The following is a 19,270-nucleotide window of genomic DNA, read 5'->3' on the forward strand; positions in this document are numbered from 1 at the left end:
CCAGCCTTGCCAGCATCCCAAGATTGACTAGATTACTTAAAAAGTTTGAAGACTGAAAGGATGTTCAAAAACTTGGGCACTTGCCCACACCTGCAACGTTGACTCTTCTGCTCTGCCGACAGGTAACTGAATACATTTTATTCTCATGGTAAGAACCTTTCCTTGTATTTCAGTGGCTTTCCTCCTTTCCACCAATTAAAGCTTCATTGTGGAGATTTGCCCAGGTGAGGGTGGAGCCTCGTGGGCAGGCGGAGGTAGGCGCGCTTCCAACGGTCGTTCCCGCGGGGCCCAGCGAGCGCGCGCGGCCGCCCTCCCACCCACCCACAGACCGGTCGCGCGCATGGCGGGAGCGAGCGTGAGGAGGAAACGTTGCTGTGACGGTAACCGCGTAAACAGGACGGGGCTGAGTAAGTCAGAAGAAACACGTTGTAAACAGTTGTGTGGTTCGGAATGACTGCAGTTGGGCGGCGAGCAGTCACCCCCCTCACTGCCTGGTCTGAGGCAGTGGACAGCGGCGGCGGGGGGGTAGTGTCGGATCCCCCCGCAGCGTCCCAGGAGGGGGCCAGGGAAGTGGGCGGTCCGGAGGATCAGATCTGCAGAGGCATATTCCAGATAGAAAAAAGAAGCTGCGACGTCGTATTGACACCGAGCAGATTGAAGTGGACGCCGATTGAGCCGGAGAGCCTGGCAGGTGGGTGGCAGTGGTCATTGTGTTGCTAAGTGTGGCTGGAGCTGAGAGCAAGGACCCTGCACTGTTCACACAGCTTAGCACATGGCCATGCAGTCTGCAAGATGCATCTTTAAATGTGGAGGGTTCCTGCTCAAACTCTCAATATACGGTGCAACACTTGTAGGGGTTAGCCAAGTTTGTTAGATTTCCGAAAGTATTCATATGCGACAAGATAACTGAAGTATTATTCATTTTTTAAAACAAACTTTTTAACAATAACAAAGTCTCCGGTAATTCCACGTAGCTTGGGTGTTCGTGTGACAAAAACAGATTAATCGGTGGCCGATATCCATTTACCTCAGGTGCAGTGTAGTTACAAAGGTCAAAATATCAATGTACCATAAAAGTGGTGTTACGCAGTTCACGTCAAAACTTGCATAAGTTTTACGAAGTGAGCAATATGAATATATTTATACATCGAGTAAGATTGGGTTGAATTGCTATTAGATGAGCAATATTGTTCTTCAACTCAACCATCTGAATTTGATTTTTTTTACATTGTCTTCTACAAAGTTTACATATCTGGGCGAATTACGGGGATATGGGGCAATGTCCCTTTTCTATATTAAAACTTATAGAAGTTCAAAAACTCTTGGTGCCACGCCACATCTTTTATGTGTATTATATTTCTGAGTTCTTGTTTGTTTCCACAATTTTTGTATTGACGTGCAGCAGTACGGCAAGTCATACCACAGTTATACTGCAGCTGCGGTATGTTAACAATTTGTAAAACATGGATGTAAGGGGACTACTGGGTTTTACGGGTCACTTGCATCCCTTCTGAGCCAGGGAAGTAGTGCAATTCGAGTACCTCTGGATTCTCTGACGTGTGCTTGGAATGCAGCCCTGGTGGATGCTGACGAAATTACTTTTTAACTTCTAAAAGAAAGTGCGTATTACAGAACTTCCACCGATGTACAGTTCCACTGACCTAGACTTTGCTTTTAGCTATTGTTTAACTTTTTCTGGACCCTAAATTTGATCTATAGGAGCTTGATTATGCCTCTGCTTGACGAAACTAACCAATGCTTTGAAACAACAAAGTAAAACCAAAAGAAACAGTTTACAAACGTTCTATAGTTATATACAGTTCTGTAAAATTGCAGGTCCTCACATTTGTGCCTTATCGGTGTTGGGCATGTATGTTGCTTTGTTATAGATTGCAGGTATGAAAGAAGCTCCACTTGTTGGGTGAGAGGCTTTGATGCCAATTTCAAAGACTTGAATATATATTTTGTACAAATTTGAGTGGCTCAAAGAATCAATAACACTATTTTACCTTCAAAACAATTTATTAAATGTTAGGTATCATAGTTTCTGGTCATTAATTTTGAAGTCTCAGTTAGACCTTCTGAAAAAGCTGTTAAGTACAGGTTGGTTGCCTCCTTCCAGCAAAAAGGGGAGTCAAAGGGATGGGGCAATTGGCTGCTCTTGTTGCAGTTAACTGGTTACAGAATTATATAGTTAGATGGCTGGGAATAATTTTCTTTTTATTTTGTGAAGGATGTCTTGTGGAAAACCAAAACATGGCAGAAAATGATTTTTAAAAATGCAAATATATAATAGAATAATCTCAGGTCAGATTGCTATGATAGAATATTAAGGAAACATTTGGGTATATACACCTTTCACTAATGTGAGTTGATGAATTAATCATTGGTATGAAGTGGAAAAACTCTCCTTATATTTGTGATTACCTTTTTGTTTTTAACATTGTACAGATACTATTTGATTAATTAGTTAAATGTGTATTGACTATGTGATTTTAAAGGAATTCTCAAAGATAATCCTGCAGTTATATTTGACCATTGGAAGGATTGACTGGTGTCAGAATTAATTCATAAAGTGAATCTGGTACATTTATAATCTGATGCAAAACAGGATACTCTGATCTTTTGCATATAGAAAAGACATGTGAAAAATAAGCCTGACTAAACCCATTAGGGGCTTATCTCATGGACCGGAGGGAAAAAAAAGTAAGCTTTCTATATAAATGACATTGCACTCTTGTCATTCTTGGTGTAGGATATTTCTACATTCATAATGGAAAACAGGATGGATTTTCTAAGGCTGGTGCTGATTGTTCCCTTCAGGTCTTGGTTCATTTGCATCACCTGCTGGCCAGCCTTTGGTTTTCCCTAAAACGTCTGACAACCAATTTTCAATATGAAAGTTAATACAAATTATATTGGGACAGACGGCAGTTTTTCGAGGAAAATGTGGTATATTTGGATCGTCCTTATGAAATGTATAATCAGGGTAAACATGTTATGAGCTAAGGAAGTCTCAAAGGTAGCAGTAGCATTTTTGGACCATCAATGAAAGTAACCTTTCATCTTCTGGTTTCAGACAGTTGAATTGTTCACTACTTGACTTTTTGACATTTTGCTAATTTTCGCCAAGAATATTTATTGTTCTTACAGGCAAAATTTTGGAAAGGAGATTCACTTCTGTTGTTTATAGAAAAAAAGAAAAGGTTGAAAGGAGAGATGCGAAACAGGCTCAATCGTGCAGGCATAGGTTGCCTGCACTTGACCTCGCCCATACAACTGTGTCGCTGGCCTGAATTTTGCAGTGGTAATGATGGCAAAATTGTCAGAGTTCACTGTCATTACTCCACTGAAACTGACATCAGTCTCTGGAGACATACATGAGCGGATTAACAGGGAAATCCAGAAGTTGCTGTTAGTGATTCTGTTCTCCAGAGGGTGTGTTGTTGAGGTCCCCCAAAACTGCAATTAGTGGAAAATCTTTTAACTTCCTCTCTTGTGCTGTAAAAACCCTTGAAAAAGTTACAACATGTTGAATGAGAATTAACTTTTTTTTAACAGCATACTAACTTCATAATTCCTGGTAAACACCACCTCTTGTCCTGAAAAGCTAATTTTATATTTGTCAAATGCCAAATTTCTCCATTATTATAAAAAACACATTTTTAAAATATATTTTTTAAAGCTTCTTTATTTTAGCTTCTATATCAATCCAATCATAATCATTTTTTTTGCTATCTAAAATTTTAAATCATAAGTAAAAGGGTTCATTGCTTTTATTTTCCTAATTTGCTGTCTGTTAGAATATTTTAATGTGATTGACTGTTGCTGACATCACTGCTGCTGCATGCTTTGAGATCCCTTGCCAGATTTTAAGCAACCATCAGGAAACGGGAAGTCTGTGCTATGGAGATCACTCAGTCTTTGTGGGCAACTTTCTTTGAGATCAGCCGTTGCTTTACTGCTGACTGCAAAATCGAAACCATTAGATCCAGACACACCTAAGGAATATCTAAGGAAAACCAGTGAGGCAATGACTGAGTTGTGCTACCACTTAAAGCTGGTCTGTAAATAATGTCCACCATGGAGACAGCACTGCCAGTTACAGGCAAGATCACCACATCCTGAATTTATAATGCTTCAGACTCAACATCAGTTAATCTGCAGTGTACGGATGTATCAAGCAGGTTACTGATTGTCATTGGTTGCGAACTTGTAATCTGCCACTCCGCAGGCGTCGGGGGTACTGGATAGATGTGAATGTAGCTCGGGTTCCCATTTAGATGGAATAATAGCAAAAGCAGCAAGGTAGCACAGGCCTACAGTGGGTCAAAGATGAGGGCAAAGGAGGCCTTCCAGCATGGGAGTGTTTCACTTGTGTAGCATGTCCTACACTGCTCCTATGTCATTTAGAGGTTTGAGGAGGCTGTGCGTCAGCAGGCAGCCAGTAACATAATTCATCTGTTTCAGTAGGAATTGGAGCCAAATACCAGAGCGTACACAGCACTGTGTGTTATTAGTTTATGGTGGCCCTGAACCTATATCTCAAGCTCATACCAGACTGTAACAGGTAACATGAGTAATATTGGTGTGTTTGTTCTCCTAATGACAACCAAGCAGGTGACATATGGCTTATTCACAAGGAGACAGCAAATCATCATCATCCCAATGCAGGCTGTTGATCAGGAAGAGAGAGCTGTCAGATTTGCTTGCCTTACAGGTTTCCCCAGGTGCAGGGACTCATTGACTGCATGTATATTGCCCTGTGTTGTCCCCATCAAGAAGCAACCATATTTCATAACAGGAAAGGGATCCACTCCCTGAATATTTAGCTGCATGGTCTCTGCTATTGTGTGCAAGTTTGCTGGCAGGCTGCCCAAAGCAATTAAAAGGTTCTCTTGTATAGGAATCATTCTTTTAATGTAGGCTGCGCCCTCGAGGTCTTCATCTGTGCCCTCTACAGCACAGCGAGGATCCAAGCTCTCCTTCTGGCATGCTGCTTTCAGGGTTGTCACATCTCCCTGCTCACGCTCCTGCGCACTAGTGCTTGGAGTCTTGCAGTGCAGACCCCTCTAGTCTCTCTAGTGAAGTACATGTAGTGCCAGTCTCTGAGTTGGTATTTGCTAAGGTAAAGTTGAGTGACATTGTTGTCATCATAAGTGCTGCCCTCCTCCAGTTCCTCAGCCTCTGGGCACTCTACATTTGTTTCACCTACAATATAAGAGAAGGGCAAGGACTAGCATTTAGTGTTAAGGATAAGCAGAGATAGAAACTGGAATATGCCTTTTGCAGTCAGCATGAGAGATGCATATTCGGTGCCTGTATTGAAACAATAGGATGCACAAAAAAAGCTTCATAATTTGTTATTGGTCTACTTGTAATCCTGGAGAGATGTAGACTGAACCACATCTTTTGGTAATTGCACTCTCATCCTTGTAAATAATATGTATTATTTCTAGCAATTTTGTATGTTGATATATTAATAATCCTGAAAATATGTCACGTAAAAGTCCATTAAATGGTGTTAACTTCAAAAGAAATCACAGAAACAGCAGAGTAAGTATAGTTGTAAAAATAGTTGCAACTGCGAATCAGAAAAAGATTGCAATTGTGAGCAGCATAAAGATGAGCCAGATCTCATTACTGTCAAGTGAAACTGAAACATTTTAGCCTGCCCTCAAAAGGTTCATTATCATTGTCAGCAGGAACAGACATTTTCACTTCCACCTCATTAACCACTTTCCCATTCAAGAGAAGGCATATGGTAGTACAAACCAAGGTATTAAAGGGGAATGGTTCCTATAACATACATGTGGCAACAGACATTTTCTTTCCTTCAGTTGAAAAGACTATAAGACTTGGAATAAAATTCAACACATTAGAAAATTTGTTAGCTACTAACATTTTACAGTTTATTTACGAGTGCCATTTGTACAGATAAGTGAAATTAAAAAGTTCATCCAAAGAATTTGGAAGTAAGTTACACACAGGAGAAAACAGGTTATGTTTGTTTTTGCTGTTAATGTAACGACTCCTAGAGCTGGATTTTATGGTGCCCCACTGGTCATGCTTTTGGCAGGTGGGCGCTTAAAATATGATGGGTGGGTAGCCCGTCGCCTTCCCACCTGTCCCTGGCCTGTTCCCCAAAATATGGGTGGGAGTGGGTAAGGCACCCACTAGCCCAACCACCCTTAGGCCTTTTGAGGCCCTTAACTGTCCACTTAAGGGCCTCAGGTCATCTCCACTGCCATAATATGTTGGGCAGTGGAAGATAGGAGATACAAGGAAGGTCATTTTTTTCACCAAAGTTAGTGAAAAGGCAGGAAGGAAGTGCGGGATACATCCTTTTGGAAGGTGCCCTGTATGCATTAGGGACACCGCCTAAGATTGTACCCCTCCCTTTGTGCCTCCCCTCCGGCCTCCAAAACCCACCGCCCTCGTTTACCTCTCCAGGGTGTCCACTCCTACCCGCCCAAGAAACCCCAGGCTCACCTTGTTTGGTGTCCGTGACATTTCTTTGTGGGCCCCCTTGCAGTCCCAGCAGCACCCACTACTCTCTTCTTCCTTCCACTGAGGGGCGGATGTCTGATCCTCAGCTTCTTAAGGCTACCCGCAGCGTATTGTTGCTGTGGGCCAGCCTTTTTGAAAGTCAGTCAGTTTATGACCAACGTTTTCCACTTTAGTAACTGAAATTTCCAGTGTTTGAAATAAGCACTTAATCAAAACTTAAAAAAAAACAAGAGTGCATACTTCTGAGTATATTAATTAAATTTATGCATTGCATTGCCTTTTAATCTCTTTTTTTTTAAATTGTTACTTGAAGGCCTTTAGACTCTTGTAAAAGGTTGCATTTCATATTTTTGGGATTGTGAGCTGAATTTGGGTTGTATAGCCTGAGCATCTGCATCTACTTAGCCTGATATTACGAATGCGAGACTTTGTAAGATGGTCGTGTTTCAAACTGCCTCCTTTTAATTTAAAGTAATATAGAGTGTCCTGAAGAGGGGGATGGTGATAAACTCTTGCTGAAGACAGGCTCATTTGATTTGTAACCAAAACCTACAGAAAATCAAGTGACAGTTTTCAGACCTTGACACAAAAGACAGCAACTTTTGGATTTCCCTGTTATTTTGATGGTTTTCTGGACACAGACATACAGATACAGAGGGGAAACAGAAACAGCTGCTGCTGGGAAAAGCAGAGGAAGAGACTTTTTTTGTGTGTGTTAGCCACCAAGCAGGATTCTGGTGAGAAACTGGGTCTCCGTTTGAAGAGGTGGAACCTGTGGAAATTTAAGGAACAAGGAGGCACTGGAGTGGGCCTTGCTGCTGGAAGTCGGTTCAGGGATACCCTGAAGACTGAATGGAATGACTTTCAAAGGACACTGGAAGACTCGTCCTGGTATGGCAGGGAGAAGGAAGCTTGCTGTAAAGCTGGAAGGAGTTTGGAAATTAATCTTCAAGGCTACATATCTGATGGGAGCGTGGCTTAAAGTAAAACTACAGCTCATTCAGGAAGGAAGGGAAAAAGGTTTGACAAGAGAAAGAAAAGCAGAGACTCCTCAGTAAGGTAACTTTGCCAGGATCATGTGCAGGATCTTGAGCGCAACCTGTAACTAGTGGAGTGCAACAGGGATCAGTCAGTGCGGGGGCCTTAATTATTTATGATATATATTAAAAACTTAGATGAGGGAAGTGAATGTACTATCGTCAAGTTTGTGGATGACACTAAAATAGGTGGGAAGGCAAGTGGCAAGGAGTCTACAGAGGGATATAGACAGGTTAAGTGAGTGGGCAAAAACTTGGCAGGTGGAACATAATGTGGGAAAATGTGAGGTTATGCACTTTGGCAGGAAGAATAGAGGAGCTGAATATTCTTTAAATGGAGGAAGACTGCAGAAGGCTGCAGCACAGAGGGATTTGGGAGTCCTTGTGCATGAATCCCAAAAAGCTAACAAACAAGTTCAACAGGTAATAGGGAAGGCAAATGGAACGTTGGTCTTTATTTCAAAGGGAATGGAGTATAAAAATAGGGAAGTCTTGCTAAAACTATACAGGGCACTAGTTAGACCACACCTAGAATACTGTGAACAATTTTGGCCCCCTTATCAGTCCAGAGAAGGTTCACTAGGTTGATCCTGGGTATGGAGGGATTTTCTTATGAGGAGAGGTTGAGTCAGTTGGCCCTGTGCTCATTGGAACTTCCCACCTACATCCGTGATTCCTCTGACACCTTACGTCACACCAACAATTCCCAGTTCCCTGGCCCCAACCGCCTCCTCTTCACCATGGACGTCCAATCCCTCTACACCTCCATCCCCCACCGGGATGGGCTGAGGGCTTTCCGCTTCTTCTTCGAACAGAGGCCCGAACAATCCCCAACCACCACTATCCTCCGTCTGGCTGAACTTGTTCTCACACTGAACAATTTCTCCTTTAACTCCTCTCACTTCCTCCAAATAAAAGGTGTGGCTATGGGTACCCGCATGGGCCCCAGCTATGCCTGTCTCTTTATGGGGTATGTGGAACATTCCTTGTTCCAGTCCTACTCCGGCCCCCTCCCACAACTCTTTCTCCGGTACATCAATGATTACTTCGGTGCTGCTTCATGCTCTCGTCGGGACCTGGAAAAATGTAATAATTTTGCTTCCAATCTTCACCCCTCCATCATTTTCACATGGTCCATCTCTGACACGTCCCTTCCCTTCCTTGACCTCTCTGTCTCAATTTCTGGTGCTAGACTGTCCACCTATACCCATTGCAAGCCTACCGACTCCCACAGCTACCTCAACTACAGCTCCTCACACCCCGCTTCCTGTAAGGATTCCATCCCATTCTCTCAGTTCCTTCGCCTCCATCGCATCTGTTCTGATGATGCCACTTTCAAAAACAGTTCCTCTGACATGTCCTCCTTCTTCCTTAACCGAGGTTTTCCACCCACGGTAGTTGACAGGGCCCTCAACCGTGTCCGGCCCATCTCCCGCGCATCCGCCCTCATGCCTTCTCCTCACTCCCAGAAACGTGATAGGGTCCCCCTTGTCCTCACTTATCACCCCACCAGCCTCCGCATTCAAAGAATCATCCTTCGTCATTTCTGCCAACTCCAGCATGATGCCACCACCAAACACATCTTCCCTTCACCCCCCCGGCGGCATTACGTAGCGATCGTTCCCTCCGTGACACCCTGGTCCACTCCTCCATCACCCCCCTACTCCTCAACCCCCTCCTACGGCACCTTTCCATGCAAACGCAGAAGATGCAACACCTGCCCCTTCACTTCCTCTCTCCTCACCGTCCAAGGACCCAAACACTCCTTTCAAGTGAAGCAGCATTTCACTTGCACTTAGTCTACTGCATTCGTTGCTCCCAATGCGGTTTCCTCTACATTGGAGAGACCAAAAGCAGACTGGGTGACCGCTTTGCAGAACACCTTCGGTCTGTCCGCAAGCATCACCCAGACCTCCCTGTTCGCTTGCCATTTTAACACTCCACCCTGCTCTCATGGCCACATGTCTGTCCTTGGCTTGCTGCACTGTTCCAGTGATGCTCAATGCAAACTGGAGGAACAGCACCTCATCTTCCGACTAGGCACTTTACAGCCTTCCGGACTGAATATTGAGTTCAACAATTTTAGATCTTAAACTCCCTCCTCCATCCCCACCCCCTTTCCGTTTCTTCCCCCTCCTTTTTGTTTTTTCCAATAATTTATATAGATTTTTCTTTTCCCACCTATTTCCATTTTTAAAAAATGTATTTCCACCCATTGTTTATCTCCACCTTTTATGCCCGTTTAGTATTATTTCACCCCACCCCCACTAGAGCTATCTGTACCTTGTCTGTCCTGCTCTCTACTCTTAATTAGCACATTCCTTTAGATAATATCACCACCTTCAACACCTCTTTGTCCTTTTGTCTATGACATCTTTTGGTTATCTCCACCTATTACTGGCTGCTTGTCCTAACAAACTCCGTCCCCCCCCCCCCTGCCAAACCAGCTTATATTTCACCCCTTTCCTATTTTTACTTAGTTCTGGTGAAGGGTCATGAGGACTCGAAACGTCAACTGTGCTCTTCTCCGCCGATGCTGCCAGACCTGCTGAGTTTTTCCAGGTATTTCTGTTTCTGTTTTTGTTTTAGAAGAATAAGAGATTACCTTATTGAAACATGTAAGATTCTTAGGGGGTTTGACAGGGCAGATGCTGAGAGGTTGTTTCCCCTTGTGGGAGACCCTAGGACCAAAGGGCATAATCTCAGAGTGAGGGGCGCCCATTTAAAACAGAGATGAGGGGGAATTTCCTCTCTGTGAGGGTAGTGAATCTGTGGAATTCTTTACCGCAGAGGGCTATAGAGGCTGGGTTGCAAGCTCCAACAACTCATCGACACCAACACCCATCCAGGACCCTCCACCCCTACCTGTCCCTCTGTCCCCACCCCATCTTCCAATCCCAGCCCCGGCCGGGTATTCACTATACCCCCTGACCTTCCCCTCTCCGACGCTGAATGTTCAGTGCTCAGCAGAGTACTTAGTTTCATACCCTTATGCCCTCATCTCAATGAATTTCAGGCTCGGCACGATGCTGAACTCTTCTTCCGCTGCCTTCGTCTCCGTGCTCACTTCTTTGGGCAGGAGTCTCCTCCCCGTTCAATGGATCCTTTTACCCACCTCCAATATTCTCCCTCCACCTGGACCCCTCCATCTGGATTCTTACCTTCTCTTGATCTTTTCATTGAGAACTGTCGGTGCGACATTAGTTGTCTCAATTTCTCTGCTCCTCTCACCCATTCTAACCTGTCTCTCTCTGAACTTACTGCACTCCGTTCTCTCAGGTCCAACCCTAACATTGTCATCAAATCCGCTGACAAGGGTGGTGCTATTGTTGTAGGCGCACTGACCTCTACCTTGCGGAGGCTGAGCGTCAACTCGCAGACACTTCCTCCTACCTCTCCCTGGACCATGACCCCACAACTGAACATCAAGCCATTGTTTCCAGATCTGTCACTGGAAGATCTCCTCTGGAGATCTTCCTTCCACAGCTTCCAACCTGATAGTCGCCCAACCTCGGACGGCCCGCATCTACCTCCTACCCAAAATCCACAAACAGGACTGTCCCAGCACACTGATCGTGTCAGCCTGCTCCTGCCCCACGGAACTCATTTTTCGCTATCTTGACTCCCTTCTCTCTCCCCTTGTCCAGTCCCTTCCCACCTACATCCGTGATTCCTCTGACACCTTACGTCACATCAACAATTCCCAGTTCCCTGGCCCCAACCGCCTCCTCTTCACCATGGACGTCCAATCCCTCTACACCTCCATCCCCCACCGGGATGGTCTGAGGGCTCTTAGCTTCTTCCTCGAACAGAGGCCCGAACAATCCCCAACCACCACTACTCTCCTCCGTCTGGTTGAACTTGTTCTCACACTGAACAATTTCTCCTTTAACTCCTCTCACTTCCTCCAAATAAAAGGTATGGCTATGGGTACCCGCATGGGCCCCAGCTATGCCTGTCTCTTTATGGGGTATGTGGAACATTCCTTGTTCCAGTCTTACTCCGGCCCCCTCCCACAACTCTTTCTCCGGTACATCGATGATTACTTCGGTGCTGCTTCAAGCTCTCGTCGGGACCTGGAAAAATGTAATAATTTTGCTTCCAATCTCCACCCCTCCATCATTTTCACATGGTCCATCTCTGACACTTCCCTTCCCTTCCTTGACCTCTCTGTCTCAATTTCTGGTGCTAGACTGTCCACCTATACCCATTACAAGCCAACCGACTCCCACAGCTACCTCAACTACAGCTCCTCACACCCCGCTTCCTGTAAGGACTTCATCCCGTTCTCTCAGTTCATTCGCCTTCGTCTCATCTGTTCTGATGATGCTACCTTCAAAAATAGTTCCTCTGACATGTCCTCCTTCTTTCTTAACCGAGGTTTTCCACCCACGGTAGTTGACAGGGCCCTCAACCGTGTCCAGCCCATCTCCCGCGCATCCGCCCTCACGCCTTCTCCCCCCTCCCAAAAACATGATAGGGTCCCCCTTGTCCTCACTTATCACCCCTCCAGCTTCCGCATTCAAAGGATCATCCTCCGCCAACTCCAGCATGATGCCACCACCAAACACATCTTCCCTTCACCCCCCCCCTGATGGCATTCAGTAGGGATCGTTCCCTCCGTGACACCCTGGCCCACTCCTCCATCACCCCCTACTCCTCAGCCCCCTCCTACGGCACCTCTCCATGCGAACGCAAGATATGCAACACCTGTCCCTTCACTTCCTCTCTCCTTACCGTCCAAGGACCCAAACACTCCTTTCAAGTGAAGCAGCATTTCACTTGCATTTCCTTCAACTTAGTCTACTACATTCGTTGCTCCCAATGCGGTTTCCTCTACATTGGAGAGACCAAATGCAGACTGGGTGACCGCTTTGCAGAACACCTTCGGTCTGTCCGCAAGCATCACCCAGACCTCCCTGTCGCTTGCCATTTTAACACTCCACCCTGCTCTCTTGCCCACATGTCTGTCCTTGGCTTGCTGCATTGTTCCAGTGAAGCTCAACGCAAACTGGAGGAACAGCACCTCATCTTCCGACTAAGCACTTTACAGCCTTCCGGACTGAATATTGAGTTCAACAATTTTAGATCTTAAACTTCCTCCTCCATCCCCACCCCCTTTCCGTTTCTTCCCCCTCCTTTTTGTTTTTTCCAATAATTTATATAGATTTTTCTTTTCCTACCTATTTCCATTATTTTTAATGTATTCCACTGATCATTTATCTCAACCTTTTATGCCCTTTTAGCCTTATTTCACCCCACCCCCACTAGAGCTATCTGTGCCTTGCTTGTCCTGCTATCCATTCTTAATTAGCACATTCTTGTAGATAATATCACCACCTTTAACACCTCTTTGTACATTTGTCTGTGACATCTTTTGGTTATCTCCTATCACTGCTTGCTTGTCCCAACAACTACCTCCCCCCCCCCCCCCGACCCCAAACAAAACCAGCTTATATTTCACCCCTCTCCTATTTTTACTTAGTTTTGTTGAAGGGTCATGAGGACTCGAAACGTCAACTGTAATCTTCTCCGCCAATGCTGCCAGACCTGCTGAGTTTTTCCGCGTATTTTTTATTTTTTGTTTTGGATTTCCAGCATCCGCAGTTTTTTGTTTTTATCTTCTTGTTTTTATTTTTGTTTTTAATTATATTCAAGGCTGAGATAGATTTTTAATCAGTAAGGGAATCGAGGGTTATGGGGAAAAGGCAGGAAAGTGGAGTTGAGGATTATCAGATCAGCTGTGATCTCAGTGACTCGATGGGCCGAATGGCCTACGTCTGGTCTTACATCTTATGGTCTTAAATACGTGTCAAAGTATTTCGGTTGTGTTGGTTAGTTAATGGGGAAATACCTTTTAATTTGGTGTATTAGTGGCCTGTTAAGTAATAAGTCTGTGTTGATTTTAGTTTATTTGTTACAGTAAAAGCATTAAAACATGAACTCTTCTCCTGCAATTCTTTCTGCTGGTCACTGGGAAATTCATCTTTTTTTGCAGAACTTATTGGCCTCTATGATGATAGACAGGGCCTTAGACTATATAGGCTGCATTTCTTGCACTTCTGCTCTTGCTATTTCCCCAGCTTCCCAGGTTGTGATAGGGTTCCCCTTGTTCTCATAACCCGCCCCACCATCCTCCACGTTCATAAAATCATAGAAAGGGGTGTAAACTTGAAGAGATATGGTGGACAACCACTGCCAGAACTGGCTGGACCACTTAAAACACTATCAGGTCCTGCTGTTATGTACTAAAACTTTTCACTGTTCCAGAATCGTCCTGGAATGCAAACATGATCTCTAGCTTCTTTTTGCAACTGCACATCGTCTTCTTTAGCTACTCTCCCCTGTCCCCCCCCACCCTCGCCTCCAACAATAAGTATGAGAAGCTCCTGAACTTATTTGTCACTAAGATCGAGATAACCTGATCAACTGCTTCCCTTCCTCTGGCGCACCTGACCAAACTACCTGTAAAGCACACCCCCCCCCCCCCCCCCCCCCCCAGCCACTGCCATGCCCTCCCCGTAGCCCTTAAGTAGTATCTTTCTCTTGTTTCTCTCTCCTCTCCCATCACGCCCTTTCTGAACTCATGTCCATGGGATCCACTTCCTGTTCCTTCAATCCTATTCCTACTAAACTACAGATCACCCAACTTCCCCCTCCAGATGCCCATGTAAGCCAGTTTTGCAAATGGTTCTCTCTCTTTTCAGGAGTTTTATCTCTCTCTCCGTTAAATCTGCTGTCATCACCCTTCTCAGAAAAACAATCCTTGACCCTACCATACTTGCAAACTATCATGCTATCTGTAACCTTTCTTTTCTCTCAAGTCCTTGAATGCCTTGGAGCCCCCCAAAGCTGGTCCCATCTTTCCCTGAACTCCATGTTTGAATCCCTGCAATCAGGTTTGTGAATCTGCCACAATAACAAAACAGCTCAGGTTTATCACAGTCATAAATGGCATCTTATGTGACAAAGGTAACCCTTCCCTTCTTGTTCTTTTCAACGTGTCTGTAGCATTTGACACGGTCGACCATCCTGTTTAAACATTTTTCCTCTATCGTCCAGCTGGGTGGGATTGCTCTCACCTGGTTTCATTCTTATCTATCTAATTGTAGACAGAAAATCACTTGCAATAGCTTTGCTTCCTGTTCCTGCACTATTACCTCTGGTGTCCCCCGAGGATCTATCCTTGGTCCCTTCCTATTTCTAAGCTACATGCTGCCCCACGGTGACATCATCCAAAGGCATATTAGTTTTTGCATAAATGCTGATGACGCCCAGCTCTACCTCAACATCACCTCTCTCGACTCCTCCGGTGTTGCTAAATTGTCAAACCGCTCATGTGACATCCAGTACTGGATGAGCAGAAATTTCCTCCAAATAAATATCGGGAAGATAGAAGCCATTGTTTTTGGTCCGCGCTCCAAACTCATTCCCCAGTTAACGATTCCATTTCTCTCCCTGACAACTGTCTGAGATTACACCCGTTTGTTCACAATCTTGATGACATATTTGATCCTGAGATGAGCTTCTGACTTCATGTTTGTGCCATCACCGAGACTGCCTACTTCCACCTGTGTAATATCTCCCGACTGTACCCCATCTCAGCTCATTTGTTGCTGAAAACCTCATTCATGCTTTTGTTACCTCTAGACTTGACTATTTTGATACACTCCTGGCTGGTCTCCTACATTGTAGCCTCCGAAAACTTGAGGTCATCCAAAACTCTGCTGCCTATGTCTTAACTTGCAGCAAGTCCTGGCCCCTCTCACCCCTGTGCTTGCTGACCTATATTGTATTGGCTCCTGGTCAAGCAATGTCTTGATTTTAAAATTCTCATCCTTGTTTTCAAATCCCTCCATGACCTCATCCCTCCCTATATCTGTAATCTCTTCCAGCCCCTTAAATCTCTGAGATCCTCTAATTCTGGCCTCCTGTGCATCCAAGATTTTAATCTCTCCACCAGTTGTGTAGACTGCAAGTTCCATAGGCCTCCCTACACCTCTCTGCCTCTCTAACCCACTTTCCTCCATTAAGACACTCCTTAAAATGTACCTCTGACCAAGATTTTGGTCATCTGACCTCATTCTTTTTATGTGGTTGTGAAGTGCCTTAGGACATTTCATTATGTTAAAGGTGCTATATAAGTTGTTGTTGATTACAGCACAGAAGGTGGCCATCCAGCCCACCCTGTCCATGACAGCTCTCTGCAAGAACAACTCAACTAGTGCCAATTCAACTTTTGAAGCTTTCTTTCTTTCAAGGGCAGTTAGAAAAACTTTACTTACCTCATTGGGGAGCGGAGGTCGGGAACTTCAACTCCCAATGGACCTCGGACTTTCTGTGCATTGGCAGATCAGGAGCGGGCTGCACATGTGCAGTTATGGATCTTTAATTTCTTTGGGCCCAGGACAGGCTTGTGCATAAAGAGGAAAAAAGCGTGAAAACCCAGGTCAGGTGCCCAGGAGCGGAGTGTCATGAAAGGCTAGGGTCCCAGACAGGAGACAGGGAGAGGTCCCAAAAGGAAGTCACAGATAGGGGACAGAAATAGTTAAGTTAAGGAAAAAGAGAGAAGCAAAAAAACAGGCTCCAAACAGGAAAAGGGCTGTGTGGAGCAGGCTTCAAGTGAAGAACACAGCCATAGGTTGGTGATTCTGTGCTGTGGCTGATGGGACAAAGGTACCCCTTTGGAGCAGTAGTGTTCTGCTTGGCGTGGCTGAAGATCTAAAGTTGTGCCTGTAATTTGGTGTTTGATTGTATACTCGGGAATCTAGGGGAACGGAATCTCGGGAGTTGAGATTGAAACCCTGTGAGGTGGGCTGTCATTGATGCCGTCTGAGTCTGGTAATTGAAGAGGGCTCAGGATCCAAGAAAGCAGCCGAAGATTGGTGACTCTGCGCTGGGGCTATTGGGGCAAAGGTACCCCTTTGGAACAGTTAGTGGCCTGCTTGGTGCGGCCAAAGAGCTGAACTGTTTGTGAGCTGGTGCTTGAGTGAGCACTCCAAGGGAATGAAATCTCGGGAGACGAGATTGAAACCCTGCGAGGTGGGCCGTTGTTGAAGCCGTCCGAGTTGAAGTGACTTTTGGAGACAATTCCAAGGCGAGATTGGAATCCCTTGTGAGAGAGACGGAGTTTCAGTGAGATTGGTTGACTCACGGTGTTACTGACATCTGGGTGGGTTGTTGAGAAATCCGTGAAATCTGTTTTGGTTGTATTTGGCATTTATTTTACAGTGTGATGTGTTCGACCACAGTTTGCCTGTTAATTCATATGTATCTCAAATTATCCCCGTAGTTTGAGTATAACTCCGATATTGTAAATTGTTTTATCTTTATGTTTTTGTCTAATAAAGTTTATTTTTGTTCAAAACCTGTAGAATGTTGTGGCTTTATTCACTTGGGTAAGCGTCTTAAATCTCAAACTTTGTCAACTTTAAACAAAATGTTATTGGTTCCTAACCGGATCTTGGGGGTCTGGCCAAGGATCATAACATTTTGTTGACCAGCCCTTTATCAAATGCCTTTTGGAAGCCCATGTGCACCACACCACCACATTACCCTCATCAAACCTCTCTGTTACCCCATAAAAAACTCAATCAGATCAGTTAAATATGATTTGCCCTTAACAAATCTGTGCTGGCTCTCCTTAATTAATTCACATTTATCCAAGTGATCATCTTCCATTGTTTTCTGCCACCTCCTTCGTGATTCAACCAGCAGGCACATTTAGCATTCTGAAGGGACTGTTTCCGCCATTCTCCTTGGTCCAGTCTTCCATCACACCCAACAGCCCCTCTCCTTTGTCTGGCAACCTCCCATTCAAAAGCAGGAGATGCAACACCTTGCCTTTACCTCCTCCCTTTCCACCATCCAGGCGCTCAAACACTCCTAAGGGGAACAACAATTTACCTATATTTCTTACCTTTTAGTATACTGTATTTGCTGCTCACGATAGAGTTTCCTCTAGGAGAGATCAAGTGCAGATTAGGTGATCGCTTTGCTGAACACTTCCGTTCAGTCTGCAAGTGTGACTGAGAGTTTCTGGCCATCTGTTATTTTAATTCGCTGCCCCACTCCCATTATGACCTCTCTGCCCTTGGCCTACTGCACTGTTCTGATGAAGTCGATGGAAATTTGAGGAACAGCACCTCATCTTCTGAATGAAGACTTTATGGCCTTCCAGATTCAATTTTGAGTTCAACAATTTCAGATCACAACACCTGTTTCCATTTCTTCGGACAGCAGCCGTAATGATTCTGCTGTTGCCATCCTTACCCGTTCTGGACCCATCTTTTGTTTCTTGACTTATTCTATCAACATCCACCTTTGCCTTGCACCATTATCCCTTTTACTGTTTTCTTTTTACCCTTTAGCTTTTACCATTTAATCTGTTCTATTTTCCAACCTATCATTGAATCTTTCCTTTTGTTCTTTCTTCCTATCTCCTTTTTCCTGCCTCTGTACTTGCTTAAAACCTGTTACTTATCTAACTTTTCTTCTTTATATCCTTTGCTACTCAAATTCACCTACCCTTTCCAACCTCACTCATTCTGCATTTGCCACTACAAAAAAACTTTCCCAAATGTCACTTAGAACTGCACTTTCAAACTCCCAATTAGGGATGGTGGACGTGGTGATGTACGACTTGGTCTGGGAGGCACAGATTAGCTAAAAAGGGGGTTGGAATCATAGGTAATTTTAAAGCAGTTTATCAAGAAGCAACATTTCAAATAAGATGTGTAAGCTAAATATGCAAATAAGACATATGACCCATAACAGATGAAAATCTATGTGTTGGGCAGTGGCAATCTCCGCAAAACTGGTTGATTGCTCCCAAATCAGACAAACAAATGGATGAAGCTGATCTCCATAGCTGGAGGAGGGAGCCTCTTCTGTTTTCAGTCTTCTTGAGCTAGCCAAAGTGTTAGGCCGAAGCCAGCATTAGTCCACTTCAAGAAGCTCTTTTCTGACCAAGCTGATTTTTTCCTCTCATTTATATACCTTATTTCTATTGCTTATTCAGTTGCCCATTAGCAAGGAACAGATATCCAAGGTAATACCCACTATTTCTATCCGAAGTCCAGGAAGTAATTTTGTGGCTTATTGCTTACTTGGACATCCTTTACTCGGAGAGTTAGTTTATGTATGGGTCATGAGACTCAACCTTATTAGGTTTAGGAATGTCTTACACAAGGGCCTGTACTAGAGTCATGTCTATGGCAGAGATAACAGACCTATGCTGTTCTGTGTTTATCAGCCCAGTAGGCTGCTACAGTATATTTTTTAAGGGAGAAAGAAAGAGAGCAGTTTGTATAATATTCAATAAATTTCTTTGAATTTTATAAGGTTGTTAGACAGCGATTTCTTACAGCGAGGAAGTGGGAGCTGGACACATCGGGCACAATTTAAAGAGTTTACAACATCTGTCATTGTGGAAGTGGAATTAGTGAAGGATGGAGGAGAGTGGACAGCAGCGGGCCACCAGAAGGGCAGGCACCTGAGTCAGGGCAGCCCCATGATTTTCAGGCGCGTCCCTCGTGGTTCTTCCGGAGATGGTGGCTGAATGGTGGAGCATACCTTTCCCAGAGAACAGTAGAAGGGGACTACCCAGCTAGCCTGAAGCAGGCACAGCTAGAGGTGGAACTTGAAGTCAGCAGCTGCATAGTTGTCGCCAGTATGTGATTACAGTATCTTAAGCACTTCAGTGACCTTCTGAGGGCTGGCAA

The 19,270-nt window shown here is 44.6% G+C and overlaps 1 protein-coding gene across 1 annotated transcript in view; it reads left to right on the forward strand.

Annotated features, from left to right (window-relative positions):
• The first annotated feature begins 366 nt into the window (after positions 1 to 366).
• Positions 367 to 19,270, forward strand: part of cerkl (CERK like autophagy regulator) — a 316,590-nt gene continuing 297,686 nt past the window's right edge. Inside the window, exon 1 of the mRNA XM_078551938.1 lies at positions 367 to 691. Coding sequence (XP_078408064.1) covers positions 451 to 691 — 241 coding nt within the window. The 5' untranslated portion in view covers positions 367 to 450. The remainder of the gene's footprint in view (positions 692 to 19,270) is intronic.

Source organism: Cetorhinus maximus, chromosome 11, assembly GCF_964194155.1.
Source record: "Cetorhinus maximus chromosome 11, sCetMax3.hap1.1, whole genome shotgun sequence".
Taxonomy (NCBI): Eukaryota; Metazoa; Chordata; class Chondrichthyes; order Lamniformes; family Cetorhinidae; genus Cetorhinus; species Cetorhinus maximus.